Genomic DNA, 19180 nt, shown 5'->3' on the forward strand with positions numbered 1-19180 from the left:
ATGTTAATTTTTTTTTTTTGAATTTCTACACTCTTCCTGCCGGTTACAATATTCCAAGTTTTGTATCATCTGCAAACTTCAAAGTTGTCCCCTGTACTGAAATATCGAGATCGTATAATAAATCCGGAAAAGGGTCAGTTCAATATCAAGATTTGATCTCCACTACAAACATTTCCTAACTTAGTGTTCATTAACCATTATTTTCTGTCTCCTATCACGTAGCCAATTTTATATATACATTGCTATTGTCCTTTCCTATCCTCTCCATTATCTCTTCAAAGAAATTCAGCATGTTGGTTGCATATGATTTTCCCTTAGCAAATCCATGCTGTCTCTCCTTTAATCAGTCCACATTTTTCTGTGTCTATTAATTTTATCACGAATTATTGTTCCTAGAAGTTTCCTTAACACTGAACTTCAACTGACGTGTAAATGCTGGGCATAACGTTAAAACGTACTTTTGAACAAGGCTGTGATGTTTGCACTTCTCCAGTCCTTTGGCACCAACCCTGAATCTAGGAAGATTGAAAGATTATGGCCAGTGTCTCTACAATTTTCCCACTTTTCTCCTTCAATATTCCTGGATTAATTGAGGTGCCTTGTGAAATAACAGTTCCTCAACCTTTTCAATTTTAAACCTGTCTGGTGACTGGGTTTTCCTCTGTCACTGTGACCTGGACAGCATCTCCTTCCTTGGTAAAGATGGATGCAAAATATTCAACACTGCCCTCTGCTTCCATATGTAAATCTGCATTTTGGTTTCTTATCAGCACTAGTCCTCCTTTTTGGGGATTCTCCTTTTTTAACTGCCAGTCTTTTGTCATAATTAAACTTTGCTTTCATTATTTGCTTTCTCAACTCTCCTGAACAGTGAGTATATTCTACATGAAGCCTATCATTAATGCAATTCTTTGTTTTAATTTCTATCTCCTTTGTCATCCAGGGAGCTCTGGATTTGTTTGCCCAGCCGTTCCCTTTTGAAAAAATGTACCTTGACTGTGAACTGCTGGCCTTTTTTAAAAGTTCACCCATTGTCCACCTACAGTTTTTTCCCACCATCTCTGGCTGTAGTCTATCTGACCCAGCCCTGTTCTTACCCCTTTGAAGTCAGTTACTCTCTAGTTAATACTCTGGGTTTGCCATTGTCCTTTTTCCCCAATCATTCTAAACTTTATAAAATGATCGATCTCCCCTAAATATTCCACCACTGATGCTTAATCTACTTGGCCCACCTTATTCTTAAGAACTAGGTCTAGCAGAGCCTTGCTTCATTTTTGGACTGGTTACGTGTTGCTGTAGAAATTTTTCTGAACACATGACAAGCATGCTTGGCCCTCTCTGCTGTTTATACTACTGCTTTCTTAGTCTACGTTTGGCTAGTTAAAATATCCATTATAACTACTATTAAGATGCTTGTAATTTTTAGTGCTATCACTCTCTGCCAATATTACTTATTAATATTTTCACCTGGTTCCTACAATACTACAGAGTTCATTTAAAACCACCTCAATAGCTTTAGCAGAGCATCTGGCAAAGGACTTATTTGCAGCACTGTCCAACTACTAGTACAGGTGCCATCTTGCCCTAGAAGTTAAACAGTTTTTTTTTTCTGCCCCTGCACCCTTCTCCCCCTTCCTTCAGAGAAACAAGACAATTCATTTATCTAAAGAAAAATACTTCCAATACTTGGAATCTTCACAGCAGTATTTTCAAAGTTAGTAGGGTACATGTAGTTTTTTTTAATTCAGTTTGGGTGTCATTGGAAAGACCAGCATTTCTTGACAAATCCTAGTTTTCCTCCAAAGATGATGTTATATTCTTGAGTGGGTGCATTTTTTTTTTGCTTTTGGCAAGTAACATTCACACCACACAAATGCTAGCCAATGCTCATCTTCAATAAGAGGCAATCTAACCACTGCTCCTTGACGTTCAGTGGTGTTCCCGTCACTGTCACTGTCACTGTCAAGATTCTTGGTGGGGGCAGGGTTAGCATTGACCAAAAACTCAACTGGACTCACCATATAAACATAGTGGCTACCAGAACAGATCAGGGGCTAGGAAAACTGCAGCGAGTAACTTCCCTCCTGACTCTGCAAAGCCTGTCCTCCATCTACAAGGCACAAGTCAGCAATGTGATGGAATACTCCTCACTTGTCTGGACGTGTGCAGTACCAACAACACAAGAAGCTTGACATAATTCCAGACAAAGCTGCCTGCTTGATTGGCACCACATCCCCACACACCACCTCCTACAACCAACGCTCAGTAGAAGTGTGTGCTGTCTACAAGATGCAGTGCGCAAAATCACCAAAGGCCCTTAGACAGCACTTTCCAAACCCACAACCACTTTCACCTAGAAGGACAAGGGAGCTGATACCTGGGAACATCATCTTCAAATTCCCCTCCAAGCCACTCCCCATCTGGACTTGGAAATTTATTGCTGTTCCTTTGCTGTGTTGCTGAGTCAAAATCCTGGAGTTCCCCCCTAAGGGCATGGTTGGTCAATCTACAGCATGTGGACTGCAGCATTTCAAGAAGACAGCTCAGCCCCACCACCTCAAGGGCAAACTAAAACATTGCTCACCCAGCCAGCAATGCCTGTGTCCCCTATTGTGAATTTAAAATTTGATACACCTGACCTGAGTCCCCACAGAGTCAGTAGGTTGGTGTGGGCCTAGTCACATGGGCAAACAATGTATGGACAGCAGACTGCTTCTGTGAAAGACCATTAGAAAACCAGTTTGAAATTTGCAAATATCAGAATTTCATGATCTCCTATTGATGCCAGCTGTTGTTCCCAAATATTTTGTACAGTGTCTGTCATACTGCCGTTTTGTGATTTGAGCTCTGGTTCTCTGCATTAGTTACTGATGCAGTTCTCTGGTTTGTTTAGAAGCTCATCCTAAAATAACCAAATGGACGAGCTTCTAGAAATTTGAATTAACACAGTAATCCAAATACCTTGGCTTTAAGATGTTCATTTTAATACTTAATTTTTAATAAATTTGTTCAGATGTAATATTTACATTTTTGTTTATTAGTTATAACAGATTAGCAAATTCCTGTTAATGCATGCACAATTCGAATGCTTTTTCCAGCACAGCATCTCTACTGGGGTTCTGTGCCATTTTGAGCAAAGCAGGAAACACTGATTCTTCAGCCAATCGAATTTAAAGTATCTTCATAGACATTCAGACTTAGACCTATAGAGTTGTGCAGCACAGAACAAAACCTTCAGTCTAACTCATCCATGCTGCCCAGAAATCCTAAACTAATCTAGTCCCATCCAGCATTTGGCCCATATCCCTCTAAATGCTTCCCATTTATATACCCATCCAGATGCCTTTTAAATGTTGTAATTGTACCAGCCTCCTCCACTTCTTCTGGCAGCCCATTCCATACATGCACCACTCTCTGCATGAAAAAGTTGTTGCCTAGGCCACTTTTTAAAATTTTTCCTCTCTCACCTTTAAACCTATATCCAATAGTTTTGGACTCCTACCCTGGGGAAAAGACCTTGACTATTTACCCTATCCATGCCCCTCATGATTTTGTAAACCTCTACAAGATCACTTCTCTGCCTCTGACGTTCCAGGGCAAAAAGACCCAGCCTGTTCAGCCTCTCCCTAAAGCTTAAACCCGCCAACTCTGGCAACATCCTTTTATAAGCCTTTTCTGAACGCTTCCAAGTTTCATAATGTTTCCTATAGCAAGGAGACAGGAATTGAATTCCGTATTCCATAAGTGACCTAACCAGTGTCCTGTGACCTAACCACAGCCACAACATGAATCTCCCAACTCCTATACTCAATGCACTGACCAATAAAGGCAAGCGTACCAAATAGTACCTTCATCACCTCTCTCCCTGCGATTCCATGTCAAATGCAGGAATTAAAAAACAGAAAATATAAAATGTAAATAATGTACAAGAAGAAAATAGATTGAGAAATGCATGAAAGTTTACAGGGGGAGAGAAAAGATGCACTTCAATACTTACTTGTACTTGACTTTCAAAGAGTGAAATACCACATTTTGATCATTTTTTTTAATCTTTTCAGAACCAGAAAGGTTCAACAAGTATCACTTATCATGCCATGCAAAAGCCAACTCCTGAATGAGCCAAATGTTTTCATTCATGTTTAGTGTGGTACTGATGGCTAAGTATAGCTAGTTCATGACAATCCAGTGACTTCAGTGCTAAGTCTTTTGACCTGAACTGCACATCCCGTTGTGGGAAAGCTTATCTCTGAAAGAAGCTTTTGGATTTCTTTTTAACTGCACGTTTGTGGACCCTGAATTATGCTTGGCTTACCACATCAAAGGTAAGTCTGATAGTCTGTTAGTTATGACCACAAAATCTAAACCTGCATGTTTTGAATTTGAGTCCATCATCACTTTTAAAACAAATATTAATAAATGAAATAAAAGCATCAAATACTTGGGAGTCCACACACCGGGCTGCTTTTGTGAAACTAGCTAGTGTTAACATTTCAGATTGGTAATCTCTTGTCAGAAGTGGAAAACATTTGATATGTAAGCTAGTGTAGAATTAAGGAAGAGGAGAGAGGAAGGAATGAGATATTATATGTCAAAGGTGATTATGCAAGGTGGAAAAAAAATTGGCCAATTGCCAGGACAGAAAAGGTCCTCATTTAGTTGGCAAAAATTGAATTGTCAACGTTTGCAACCTAAACAAAGGGGCTAAAAGCTATAATAGAGTTTGTTGAACTCATTGTTGTATATGGAAGGGTATAAAGTGCTTAATAGAAACTTACAGTACTGTTTGTTAGGTTTACACTCAACTCATTAAAACAGTGTAGAAGGCAGATGTCAGAATTGGGAGCCAGCATTAAAATGACAGGAGGCTGGAAACGCTTATATTTGTGGACTGAATGAAAGTATTCTGCAATGTAGTGGCATGATTTTTGTTTGGCCTCTGCCCTGTAGAGGAGACTGCATCATGATCCAAGTTGAAAGACATGAAAGTATAGCACAAGTTCAACTGGAAGATATGTTTGGAACATTTGACAGTAGGAAGGCAGGAGGTGAAAAGACAAATGTTAGATCTGCACTTGAGTGGAAAGATGCTATGTGATGGACAGAAGTCATTGCAGAGGATATCTGTTGCCCTTTTTTGGGGCCAGGAAAGGGATAAAAGCAGAAGTGTGGTCAAGGGTTAATGGACTGTTCTCAGAATTGCAAGGTGAAATGTTGAAGGAGGAAAATCAAAGTTCAACCATGTGAAGGCAAGAGATGTAAACAAATAAGAAGCAAAGTTGGAGTTTTTCTGTTTGAAACAAAGAGCAATGATGACATCAATGCTCTAAGAACATAACCATAAGAAATAGTTGAGTATGCTTCATTTGAAATTTGGCAATTTAAGTTACATAAAAGTGCTGATTGATTAACAGGCCAACTTTAGTTGAGTTGCCATGAAATGTACTAGGGAACTGTCTTTCCTTGAGCTTTTTTAAAGAAAGCACAATTCCTGAATTTTATATTTGTCTGTATAGGACAGGTGCCTGCATATTGAGTATTTGTATGCTCTAGCAAGTTTTTCAGCTACCATAATCTGAAACTGATTTAGTGCAATTATCAGTGCACTTGAATTGTTTAGCAAGTGTTGTCCAATAACAGTCATTATCTAACATTTGCCTGTGAGATTAATACATTGGAAGCAGGATTTTGGATTTTTTTCTTACTCTTTGGCTAGAAAAAATACTTGTGCAAGGTCCACTCTAACTTCTGAGTTAAGTTTTGATATTGGTAGTTAGCCAAAAAGTGTTTGCCTTTCCACAAACCATTGAAAACAATATTGAAAATGGAAGTTTTAAAAAGCTTTAAGTCCTAATAGAGAAAGCTATACTATATATAAATATAAATATGTATATATACATATTTATATGTGGTTTTAAAAAAAAAACTAAAGAACTGAATGCTGGAAATCTGAAACAAAACCAGAAATTGCTGGAAAATCTCCACAGGTCTGGCAGCATCTGCAGAAAGAAATCAGTTAACGTTTTGGGTCCAGTGACCCTCCTTGAAAACTACTGGTAGCTAGGAAGAAGTTCTTTTCTTATGCAGAAGAAAGGGTAGGGGTGTAGGGGTAAGGAGTAAGCAATAGGAGGAGATAGAGCCCAAAGAGCAGTTGGACAGATAAATAAGTGGATAGTGGTCAGCCTAGGAGAATGAATACCCACTAATGGGGACTATTAGTGGCTAACAATGGGTAGTGTTTTATCGCAGACAGTGTGTGGGGGGATGGGGTAAGGACATGGGAGATGATGCTTCAACCCCTAAAATTGTTGAACTCAACAGAAGGCTGCAGAGTTCCCAAGTGGAAGTTATATTTCAAGTTAGTTTAACAATTAATACAATCAAAGTATCGTGTTTTCTTGAACTCTTCTAGATAATCAGAAGATTATTAAAGTATGTGTAGATGTTTCTTAAACATAGCTTAATTACCTCTGAGCTAATCCAGTAGTATTTTTAAAAAACACAAGTTTATAGAAATTATATCCTCTGCCAGTCAAATGCTGAAAATTTAAATTTGAGCTAGGTCATTTAGTAGTGAAGTCAAAAGATAGTAGGAATCTGGAAGACATTCAAAGCTGTGGATGATACCCCAAATAAAATTTAAGATTAGACTAAGCTTGAAAGAATTCTGTTGGAGTGAGGGGCATCAAAAATTATGGCTGATAAGTAATTAAGTTGTGGTAGAGATCGGCCATGTTCTGAGTGAATGGTGGGACGGGCTTAAATATTTTTGGTTCCACAGTATAAAGAAGAAAACACTTTTTTCACTTGGTTAATCATATCAAAAGCTTTGACATAGAAATAGATGCTTCCTTATGAATGCACATTGATTCTTTCAGTTTGCACTCTGAGTAATCTATTGAAACTATTGTCAAGACAAAAATTAATTGGCACTATGCAACTGAGCTCTTAGGATTAGCCATCAAGTACCTTGTAAATTAAGTTGAACTTTCCATTTCTCCTGTAAGGGAAATGCTACAACCAGACAGCTGCAACTTGATAGAACATTAAACTTGATCAATTGTAGTAGCAGAGTCCCCTTTTCATCCAGTCCATTGTGTATAAATGTTGTTAGCAATACTTCTTTATTCTCTTTGGTTGCGTTGTTCTCTAAGCAGTGTGCTGAAAAGGAGTGTTGATTGATTTATCCAGTGAAAATCTTCAACTCTAATTTGTGTTTGTTTTTTTTTAAATCTTTGCTAGTTTTATTTTCCTTTTTCCATAGTTAATAAAGATTCCAAGAACAGATGCCCACAACGACACACGAAATTTTGACTTTTATGTATCCAATGTTGGAAAAGATAACCCTCAGGGAAGTTTTGATTGTGTCCAGCAATATATCTCCAGGTACTGTAAACTGGCTTTTCTTTACAGTAGCTTACTCAAGTGAGAAGACTCATTGAAAGATTGTTATTCAGCTATGTATGTTATACCTCAGTTCTTGATGATTCAGGAAGCTAACTTAATCAAAATATGGCCAAACCTAATATTGGATGTGCATTCCATTACACTCTGATTTCACTTTTGATACATTTTTGACCTAAAGGCATATACGGTCGATGCTTGGAATTTATTCAGAATCTGGTAGGTTATTTAAATCTTCATTAGAGACAAAAAACTGTAGATGCTGGAATCCAAGTTAGACAGGAGGCTGGAAGAACACAGCAAGCCAGGCAGCATATGGACTAAAGGAGAAGTCAACGTTTTGGGTATGACCCTTCTTCAGGACTGGGTGTGGGGTGATAGGTGGACACTGGTAGTAGGTACGACCTGGTTGGTCGATGGGAGGGAGGAATCCAGTTGGTGGCTAGAAGGGAGGGTCAAAAGGTGGAGTGGAAGGGTGGAGGTGGGGCTGGAAGGGAAGCAAGGATTTGGGTGGGAAGGTTATTTGAAATTGGAGATCTGTGTTGAGCCCTCTGGGCCGTAGGATGCTCAGGTGGAAGCTAAGGTGTTCTTCAAATTTACATTCTGATTCACTGCGACACTGGAGGAAGCGGAGGGTGGATGTGTCGGAGGTGGAATGGGGGTGGGTGTGGGTGTCGGTAGTTGAAATGGGTGGTGTCTAGGTGGTTAGGCTGGCCATTAGGGGCCAGGCAAAGATTCTGAATGAAACAGTCACTGTTTCTATCTTTGGTCTCACCAATGTAGAGAAGACCACATCGGGAGCACCGGATGTAATAGACTAGGTTGGAGGAGATGCAGGTGAAGCTCTGTCTCACCTGGAAGGACTGTTTAGAGCCCTGGATGGAGGTGAGGGAGGAAGTATGTGGGCAGGTGTTGCATCCTTTTTAGTTCCGGGAAGGTACCAGGCGGATTGGAGTGGTTACTGGGGAGTGTGGTGTGCACTAAGGAGTGGCAAAGAAAATGGTCTTTGTGGAAAGCAGAGAGTGTGGGGAGTGGAAGATGTTCCAGGTAGTAGAGTCTAATTGGAGTTGATGGAAGTATTTGAGGATGATACATTGGATGCAGAGGCTTTTGGGATGGAAAGTGAAGACAGGGGACCCTGTCGTTGTTATGTTGGGGGGGGTGTGGAGGGTGGTCCAGAGCTGTGGAGCATGGAATGGAGGAGGTGGAGCGGAGGGCTGACTGGATGACAGAGGGGGGAAAGAGCACCGTTTGAGAAAGGTGGGCATGCAGGATGCTTGGAAGTGGTACATCTCCTTATCGGAGCAGATGCAACAGAGACTGAGGAATTAGGAGGGTGGGAGGAGGTGTAGTTTAAGTAGCTATGGGAGTCTGTGGGTTTATAGTAAATGTCAGTTTGTAAACTGTCAACAGAAAGGGGAGGGAGATGTCTAAGATAGATTAAGTGAATTGGTGGGCAGGGTGGGAAGTTGTTAGCGAAGTCAGTGAACTGCTCCAGTTCAGCCCAGGTGCAGGATGCAGCAGCGATTAAGTCATCAATGAAACGGCAGGAGCTGGGGAACAGTACTGGTATATGTACTGAAGAGGGACTGTTCGACATAACCGACTAACAGGCAGGCGTAGCTGGGGCCAATGTGAGTGCCCATGGAATCCCCTGGATTTGGAGAAAGTGGGGAAAAATCTGAAGGAAATGTTATAGAGGGGGAGGACTAGTTCAGCAAGGAAGAAGGTGGTATTGCTGGAGGGGATGGGTTGGGTCTCTTAGGGAGGGAAAAGAACTGAGGGCCTGTAGGCCATCCTTGCAGGGTATGGACGTGTATAGGGATATGCATCCATAGTAAAGATGAAGCGCTGGGGGCCAGGAAACTGGAAGCTTCCAAAGAAGTAGAGGGTGTGGTTTCTGTCTCAAATGTAGGTGGGGAGTGCCTGGACCAAGGGGGAAGAGAATGGAGTCAAGGTAGGAAGAGATGCGTTTGGTGGGGCAGGAGCATGCGGAGATGATGGATTGGCCGGGATAGTCAGGCTTGTGGATCTTGGTAGAACTGGGCAATGTGGGACTACAAGGCTGGAGGTGGTGGAGGGGAGCTCACCAGAAGCAATGAGGTCATGGACAGTGTGGGAGATGGTGCCTTGATGGGCCACGGTGGGGTTGTGGTCAAGGGGGAGGTAGGACCTGGTGTCAGAGCTCTCTGCAACATAGAGGTCCGTCCTCCAGACCACCGCCACCCCGCCTTTGTCAGCGGGCTTGATAGTGAAATGGGAATTGCTGCGGAGAGAGTAGAGTGCTGCACCCTCGGAGGGGGAGAGGTGGATGGAGAAATCAAGGCTGTTGATGCTTACCCCCAACGTGACAATGAAGAGGTCCAGGGCAGGTAAGAGGCCAGCAGTGGGCCTCCAAGAGGAGGAGGAAGTTTGGAGGTGGGAGAAGGGTTCCCTGGAGGGTGGTTGGGAATCTTCTTCGAAGAAGGAGGCTTGGAGGCGACGGAAGAAGAGTTCCACGATGTGGCGGCATGAAGCTCATTGAGGTGGGGGCGAAAGGGCACAAATGTGAGCCCTTTACTTTAAATCATTCTCAGCCATAGCCGTTAATTCTGTTTTAATCTGCAATGTAAAATAGTCGAATTCATGAGTAGCTGGATCACTTCAAGAACTTCGCCATGTTGCTGCAGTCTTAATTTGATATCAAACGCATATGTTCCTACTGTTTCTTTTCTGCCATGTGGATACGTTGTTTGTACTGCACAAATAATCTCCAATACTTCAATTTGGTAAAACTGATGTATTAGAATTAGCAAACACTCATGCTTGGGTGCTTGAAACTCACATGTGAAACAATGGCCCGGAAGGCATGAGTTAGACAATGGGTTAGTGCACATTTTGCTTCAAATCTGGCTTGAAAATGTGCCCTCACTGATGAGATGAGTAGTTGGTTCCTTTTGGCTGCAGAAGTAGTCTATAAAATGGATTAGTTCAACCCACTTAACACAACATTTTGGTTGACAGCATTAAATGTTCAAAATTTTTACATGTTTGAAACTGCCTCTTGTTCATTGACTATGGTTCAGTTCCTCCAATAAGAGTACCACTGCTGTTGAGCATTGGGACTTGGATGATCTCGAAGTGTTCAAAAAAAAGCACGGTACTTGTGCGTTAACTTCAGGCTTCTAATGCTATGGGCAGCATTACTCTGCCTATCACTGGGATTCTCCAACATTGACCCTGCCATTGAGGACTTCAAGAATAGAAGATATATAGGAACTGGAGTAAGCCTTTTGATCCCTTGAGCTTGTCTCACCATTCAACCAGTTATGGCTGGTCTATCCCAAGCTTCAACTCTTTCAAGCAAGCTGATTAGAACTATCAACTCTGATATTTCAAAAGTTCACCTCCTCTTAACTAGGTCTGTGTTAATGAATTATGACACACCTTTGTTTTAAAGGAGTGTCGTCTTTTCTGTAACTAAATCAGAGTTCAAGATTCCCCTGCAAGTCTTTTCAACATCTAGTCTGCAAGCCTGATCAGAATCTTGTATGTTTCAAAAAGATCAGTCTTTATTCTTCCATAAGAGTCATAGAATCCTACAGCACGGAGATGGGCCCTTCGGCCCAAATGGGTCCATGCTGACCAAAATGTCCATCCGTGCTAACCCCATTTCTCTGCACTTAGCCCATATCCCTCTCAACTTTTCATATCCGTGTATTCGTCCAAATGCCTTTTAAATGTTGTTAATGTACCTGCCTCAACCACTTCCTCTGGCAGCTCATTCCATGTGTATTACACTCCGTGTAAAAATGATGCCCCTCAGGTTCCCATGTATCCTTTTTCCTCTTACCTTAAACTGATGCCCTCTAGTCCTCTATTTCCCCCAACCCTGGGGAAAAAGACTGTTCACCCTATCTATGCCTCTCGTGATCTTATACACTTCATAAGATCATAGAATCCCTACAGTGTGGAAACAGGCCATTCGGCCCAACAAGTCCACACCGCCCCTCTAAAGAGCATCCCACCCCAACTTATTCCCTTGCCCCTGCATTTTCCCATGTTCTACACATCCCTGGACACTACGGGCAATTTAGCATGGCCAATCCACCCACATTGCACATCTTTGGACTATGGGAGGAAACCGGAGCACCTGGAGGAAACCCACGCAGACACAGGGAGAATGCGCAAACTCCACACAGACAGCCACCCGAGGGTGGAATCAAACCTGGGTTCCTGGCGCTGTGAGGCAGCAGTGCTAACCACTGAGCCACCGTGCCGCCCCGAACTTCTATGAGATCTCCCCTTTGTCTCATACTCTAAGGAAAGAAATCCTAGCTTGTCCAACCTCTCCCTTTAACTCAGTCCCTTGAGTCCTGGCAACATCCTTGTAAATTTCTTCTGCACTCTTTCCAGTTTAATAACATCCTTCCTATAGCAAGGTAACCAAAACTGAACACACTACTCCAAATGTGGCCTCACCGACCACACCATACACCAACAGAACACTTGAAGTAGGAATCTGAACTATACATGTAATAACACAAAAATACTTGTTCAGCAGAACCATGCTGCATACCTATCTCTCCAGGAGAGAGCTTCAAGGTATAATGGGTGCAATACCCCAATGAATAAAGGCACAACCTATTTAGCAGTTGATGATCACAATTGCAGATTAGTTACAGCATAGAAGGAGGCATTCAGTCAATTTATTTATCCACTGGCTTGTGTAATGAGCATCATTAATTTCTACTGATCTCCTACTTTTTACTTGTACATTATTTTTATCCAAATAATCCAATAACATCTTGAATGCCTCACAGGAGCCTGTCTCCAACACGGCCCCAGGCCACACCCTAACTAATCACTGTGTGGAAAAGCTTTTTTTTTTCCTCTTTTCCCCCCCCCCCCTCCCACTGCCCCCCCAAAAAAGCTAGGAAGGAGTAGAGGATGGCGTAGATGAATGCTTGCCGGAGGAACTAGTGCAGGGGAGAAGGATTGACTTTTTTTGGATCATTGGAATCTCTTCTGCGATAGAAGTGACTTGTATAAGAAGGTTGGATTGCATCTGAATTGGAAGGGGCTTAATGTACTGGCGGGGCGATTTGCTAGAGCTCCTCAGGAAGATTTAACCAAATTTGGGGGAGGCGGGGAGGAGCAGATGGAAGAGCCCAGGGAGATAGTGAGGAAAGACAGCAGTCTCAGACTGGTATAGTTGGCAAAAGGAGCGAGTCAAACAGGCAAGAACAAAGCAGAGAATGAGGTAGGACTGATAAATTAAACTGCATTTATTTCAATGCAAGAGGCCTAACGGGTAAGGCAGATGAACTCCGCATGGTTGGAACTGGGATATTGTAGCAATTAGAGAGGTGCTCAGGGATGGACAGGACTGGCAGCTTAATGTTCCAGGGTATAGACGCTATACGAAGAATAGAAAGTGGGGCAAGAGAGAAGGGGGTTGGCGTTTTTGGTTGTGGATAACATCATGGCTGTACTCAGGGAGGGTATTCCTGGGAATATGTCTAGGGAAGTTTGTTGGAAATGAAAAATAAGAAAGGGATGATCAGCTTATTGGGATTGTACTATTGACCCCACACCCCTTCCCAAATAGTCAGCAGGAAATTGAGAAACAAAATTGTATGGAGATCTGTTATCTGTAAGAATAATAGGGTGGTTATGGAAGGGGATTTTAACTTTCCAAACATAGACTAGGACTGCCATAACGTTAAAGGCTTGGATGGAGAGGAATTTATGTGTACAAGAGAGTTTCTGATTCAGTATGTGGATGTACCTACTAGAGAAGGTGTGAAACGTGACCTACTGTTGGGAAATAAGTCAGGGCAGGTGAATGAGGTATCAGTGGGGGAGCACTTGGGGGGTGGGGGAGCAGTGATGTCAGTGACCATAAATCTATTAGTTTTAAAGTAGTCATGAAAAAGAATAGCCTGGATCTAAAAGCTAAAGTTTTAAATTGGAGGAAGGCCAATTTTGATGATATTAGGCAAGAACTTCCAAACGTTGACTGGGGGTTTGCAGGTAAAAGGATGACTAGAAAATGGGAAGCCTTCAAAAATGAGATGAGACCAGAGACAGTATGTTCCTGTTAGGGTGTTGGACAAGGCTTGTAGGTGTAGGGAAGGATGACTAGAGAAATTGAGGATTTGGTCAAGAAAAAGAAGGAAGCATATGTCAGGTATAGACAGCAGAGATCAAGTGAATTCTTGTATAAAGGCGGTAGGAGTATACTGAAGAGGGAAATCAGGAAGGCAAAAGGGAGACATGAGAGAGCTTTGGCAAATAGGGTTAAGGAGAATCCAAAGGGAATTTATAAATACATTAAGGGCAAAAGGGTAACTAGAGAGAGAATAGGTCTCCTTAAAGATCAGCAAGGTCACCTAAGTTTGGAACTGCAAGGGATGGGGGAGATACTAAACGAGTGTTTTCCTCAGTGTTTACTGTGGAAAAGGATGTGGAAGATGTAGAACATGGGAAAATAAATAGCGACATCTTGAAAAAATGGCCATAATACAGAAGAGAAGGTGTTAGATGTCTTAAAATGCATATAAGGGTGGATAAATTCCCAGGACCTAATCAGGTGTACTTTTGAACTCTGTGGGAAGCTGGGTAAGTGATTGCTGGGCCCCTTGCTGAGATATTTGTATCATCGATAGCCACAAGTGAGGTGCCAGAAGACTGGAGGTTGGCGAATGTGGTACCCCTATTTAAGAAAGGTGGTAAGGAAAAGCCAAGGAACTATAGAATGGTGAGCCTGACATCTGTGGTGGGCAATTTGTTGGGGGAATCTTGTGGGACAGGATTTACATTTATCTGGAAAGGCAAGGACTGATTGGGGATAACTTTGTGCGTGGGAAATCGTGTCTCACTAAATTGACGTGAGTTTTTTGAAGAAGTAATGAAGAGGATTGATGAGGGCCGAGTGGTGGACATGATTGATGTGGATTTCAGTGAGGTGTTCGACAAGGTTCCTTCTGGTAGACTGGTTAACAAAGTTAGATCACATGGAATACAGGAAGAACTAGCCATTTGGATACAGAGCTGGCTCGAAGGTAGAAGATAGGGTGGTGTGGAGGGTTGCTTTTCAGACTGGAGTCCTGTGATCAGCAGTGTGCTACAGGGATTAGTGCTGTGTCCGCTGCTTTGTCAGTTATATAAATGATTTGGATGTGAATGTAGGAGGTATGGTTAGTTTGCAAATGACACCAATATTGCAGGTGTAGTGGACAGTGGAGAAGGTTACCTCTGAGTACAATGGGATCTTGATCAAATGGGCCAAGGAGGGCAGATGAAATTTGATTTAGATAAATGAGGTGCTGCATTTTGGAAAGGCTAATCAGAGGAGGACTTGTACTCTTAATGGTAAGGTCGTGGGGAAGTTTTGCTGAACAAAGAGACCTTGGAGTGCAGCTTCATAGTTCCTTGAAAGTGGAATCCTAGGTCGAAAGGATAGTGAAGAACGTGTTTGGTACGCTTGCCTTTATTGGTCACTGTATTGAGTATAGGAGTTGGGAGGCCATGTGGCTGTGCAGGACATTGGTTCAGCCACTTTTGGAGTATTGTGTGCAATTCTGGTCTCCCTACTATAGGAAGGATGTTGTGAAACTTAAGAGTTCAGAAAAGATTTACAAGGATGTTGCTGGGATTGGAGGGTTTGAGCTACAGGAAGAGGCTGAATAGGCTGGGGCTATTTTCCCTGGAGCTTCAAAGGTTGAGGGGTAACCATCTAGAGGTTTATAAAATCATGAGGGCCATGGATAGGGTAAATAGCCAAGGTCTTTTCCTCGGAGTGAGGCAGTCTAAAACTAGAGGGTTTAAGGTGAGGGGGCAAAGATTTAAAAGGGACCTAAGGGCATTTTTTTCACGCAGAAGGTGGTGCATGTATGGAATGAGCTGTTAGAGGAAGTGGTGGAGGCTGGCACAATTAAGACTTTTGAAAGGCATCTGGATGGGTATATAAATGGGAAGGGTTTAGAGGGATATGGGCCAAATGCTAGCAGATGGGACTAGATTTATATAGGATATCTGGTCGGCATGAATGAGTTGGACCGAAGGGTCTGTTTCCATATTGTATGTCGGTGACTCCGACCTTACATTTGTTTCTTTTGCAAATCATTTTACATCTGTGTCCTCTCATTCTTGATCTGTTTGCATGCAGTAAATTTCTCCCTATCCCATCTATCCAGCTCCGTCATGATTTTCAAAACCTCCATTAGATCGCCTCTGTGCCTTGAATCCCATCTGCTGTTTATCTATCCATCCACTCCAACTTGTCTACATCCTTTTTGGAAGTCTACACTGTCGTCTTCACCATTTACGTTGCTTCCAAGTTTTGTCATTGAACTTTTAAACATTGACATTTACATTGACATTGTCCCTTGAGCACACAGGTCCAGATCATTAATATTAGAAAAAGCAACGGTCCCAGTATTGACCCTTGGGGAACTCCACTACACTCCACTTCAGCCTTAAAAATATCCTTTGATTACTACTCTTTTATTATCTAAGTAATTTTGTATCTGTATATATACTGTCCCTTTTATTACATGAGCTATAACTTTCCTCATGTCTGTTGTTTGACACTGTATCAAATGCCTCTGGTAGTTGATGCACATATCAATAGTGTTTCCATCATTGAGCCTTTGTTACCTCTCCAAAAAAGTCTGGCAATTTAGTCAAACATAATTTCCCCTGTAGAATTCCATGCTGCCTCCTAATCAACCCACATTTTTTTTCATGTGACTACTAATTCTGTCCTGAAGTAAAACAGACTGGTCTGTATTTGCTGGACTAATCCTTGCAACCTTGCTTGAACAAGACTGGTAATTATGATTTTCCAGATTTCTGAACTTTAAAGCCCTTCATAACAGGAATCAGCTTAGTAAATCTCTTTAAACTGCCTCCAGTGTCACTGCATTGTTAGATTTGATCTCTAAAGTTGCCTACAAATTTACACCATTCTATTTAGAACTTTCAATTGCCTATGTAGGACCAGGCTAGAAATTATTTCCAGCAGAAGCTGTATCAGGAAGGCCTTTACCTTGCATAAATTTGCTTTCAAAATTAATTGTTGGACAATTCCCTTTCCATTCCCAACCTCAGTTTATTGCAGGCTGCAGCATCTCAGCGTCTTGTGTCATGGACATCAAAGGAGGCATGGCTTCTAAATCTCATTAGTTCCTCTCCTACCCTGCAGTCAGAGTAGGAAGTAGGTAAAAGTAAGAATGGATTTTTATCAAAGTCAACAACAAGCCCCTCAACTTCAACTGCTGACTGTAAGAAATAGACCTATAAATATGACCACTACACAAAACGGGGGTGATGCAATTTCATCTCAAAATAGCATAATGTGCTGTTCTTGGTGTAAGTTTCCACCTATTCATCTCCATAACATTGTGTAAGTTTGTCCCTGCTTCATTTCTGCCAAATCTGTTATCACTGCCTTTCTTAATTCTATACAATTAATGACCCACATCCAATCAACCTCCCACACTGTACCTTAAGCTTGAAGTTGTTAGAAGCTCTGCTGCCTGAGTGCTTTCCCACAAGTTCTGTTCATCCGTTACTCAGTACTATTTTCAACTTTTTTCATGTATTGTAGACCGTGTTGGTTAGGCAGCATTTATTTCTCATCATTAAGAGCCCGAGGGATAGTCTAGAATTGCATGTTTATTATTTGTTCATGGAATCTGGGCATTGCTAGCTGGGTTAGCATTGATTGCTCAACCCTAGTTGCCTTTGAGAAGGTAATAATGAGCTATTGCCTTGAACTGCAGCAGTTCATTTTAGTGTTGGGCAGAGAGTTCCAGGATTTTGACGCAGCAAAGGATATATTTTTGAGGGTGGCTTGGAGAGGAACTTGCAAGTGGTGATGTTCCCATGTAACTGCTGCCCTTATCTTTCTAACTGGAAGTTGTTATTGGTTCAGAAGGCGTTGTCTTAGCTTTTGTGTATTTCTGCAGTCCATCGTGTAGATGGTAGACACAGCTGCTACTGACACAGTGGTGGAGAGATTGTAGATGTGGCAGTCGAGCAGACTGCTTTGTCCTGGATGGTGTCGAGCTGCTTGAGTGTTAGAGCTGCACTTGTCCAGGCAAGTGGGACATATTCCATCTCACTCATGACTTGTGCCTTGTAAATAGTGGACTGGCTTTGGGGAGATGGAAAGTGCGTTACTTGCTGCAAGATTCCTAGACTTTTGATGTGTTCTTGTAGCCACAATGTTTACATGGGTAATCCTGTTTCTTGTCAGTGATAGCTCTCAAGATTGGTAGTGAGCGATTCAGTGGGATATTGTCATTGAAGTTTTAAGAGGTAATGGTTAGATTCTGTTATTAGAGACGGTTGGTGCTTGGCATTTATGTGGTACAATTCCACTTGCATTTCTCAGTTACTGTAGTAGAACATGTGATGTGGTAGAAAGGGAATATTGGTTTGCATCTGCTTTTTCTAAAGTGAGGAAGATATTCTATTGCTCAGTATTATCCTTTCGTGTGATGGTCACAAATGGCAGACAGTTTCTTGCTTAAAAGCTCCAAGACCCTATGGATGCTATTAAAATTTCAGAAGTCAAAAATGGCATGACTTGAAAAGTGTTAATGTAATATTATTTCTACCAAGCCTTTTTAAGATATTTTCTTTTGAATTTCATATTAAGGTTCATAATAAGCTTCCTAATGTTTTAAAGCATTATGCACAACATTTTAAGATGGACCATAGGTACTTAAACCAAATATGTTTATCTTTGCATGGCGTAGTTTTGCTATGTAATGTCTGGCAGTAAGAGGTTTTTCATTTGATGTTAGTTTATAACTGATAATGTCTTAAAATCTCATTTTATTCAACTATTGACTGAGTAAATGTGGGACAATATATCCCAACAGGATGCTGTAAAACTACTGACTTTCAACTGCTGACATAAGTCCAGTTGGAGGATGAGGAACGGAAGAACAAACAGTATAGAATTGAGGAAGTTTGTGGCTAAACCAAATTGCAAAATTCATAGAATTTCAAATGTGAGTCATTTGAGAATCAAATTGTTCAATGAGAACATAAGACATAGGAGCAGAAGTAGACCATTCAGCCCATTGAACTCACTGCCCGCAAGTATGATTATGGCTGGTCTTTGGTTTCACCTGCATTTTCTCATCTTCTCCCCAGTCTTTGAACAGCCACAGCATGCTTGAGTAGCGATTCCAAAGATTTGCAATGGTTTGAGCAAAAATAATTTTCTTGAACTCCAGTCCTAAATGATCAGTACCTCATCTAAGATGGTACGTGGTCCCCACCCTGTGTCAAGAACCCCCTATCAATGCCTACCTTTCAGATTCTCATTCTTCTTAACTTTGGAGAATATAGGCAATTTACTCAGTCTCATTTGATTCGAGGAACATATTTAGTGACCCTTTGCTGTATTGCCTCCAGTGCAAATATATTCATGTTTATGTATGGAAATTAAAACTGCGCACACTACTGCATGTGTGATCCCAGCAAAGACCTGGAAAAGTTTCATGAGATTATATTCTTCAACTCCAGTCTCTTTACCATAAAGGCCAATATACTGTTTGGCTTCCTGCATGCCGAGTTCAAGATACGTGGACACCTGAATCCCTTTGAACATCAATGTACAAATTTTCAGTAGCTTAAAAATGAAGTCAGAGTCCAACATTTAAAAATGACTGCTGTAATCTATCTGCAAGGGAAGATGTATAATCTCTCTTTTTTTCTCTCTCTCTCTCCTTCTTTCTTTTTCTCTCTCTCCTTCTTTCTTTTTCTCTCTCTCCTT

General features: G+C 41.5%; 1 protein-coding gene across 1 annotated transcript in view; it reads left to right on the forward strand.

The window, feature by feature from the left end:
* The window catches only part of ell2 (elongation factor for RNA polymerase II 2), a 91712-nt gene that overhangs the window by 15920 nt on the left and 56612 nt on the right, over window positions 1-19180 (forward strand). The window contains exon 3 of the mRNA XM_048621294.1: window positions 7262-7383. Within this exon, the coding sequence (XP_048477251.1) occupies window positions 7262-7383 (122 nt within the window). The remainder of the gene's footprint in view (window positions 1-7261; window positions 7384-19180) is intronic.

The sequence above is a fragment of the Rhincodon typus genome, chromosome 3 (genome assembly GCF_021869965.1).
Source record: "Rhincodon typus isolate 14 chromosome 3, sRhiTyp1.1, whole genome shotgun sequence".
Taxonomy (NCBI): Eukaryota; Metazoa; Chordata; class Chondrichthyes; order Orectolobiformes; family Rhincodontidae; genus Rhincodon; species Rhincodon typus.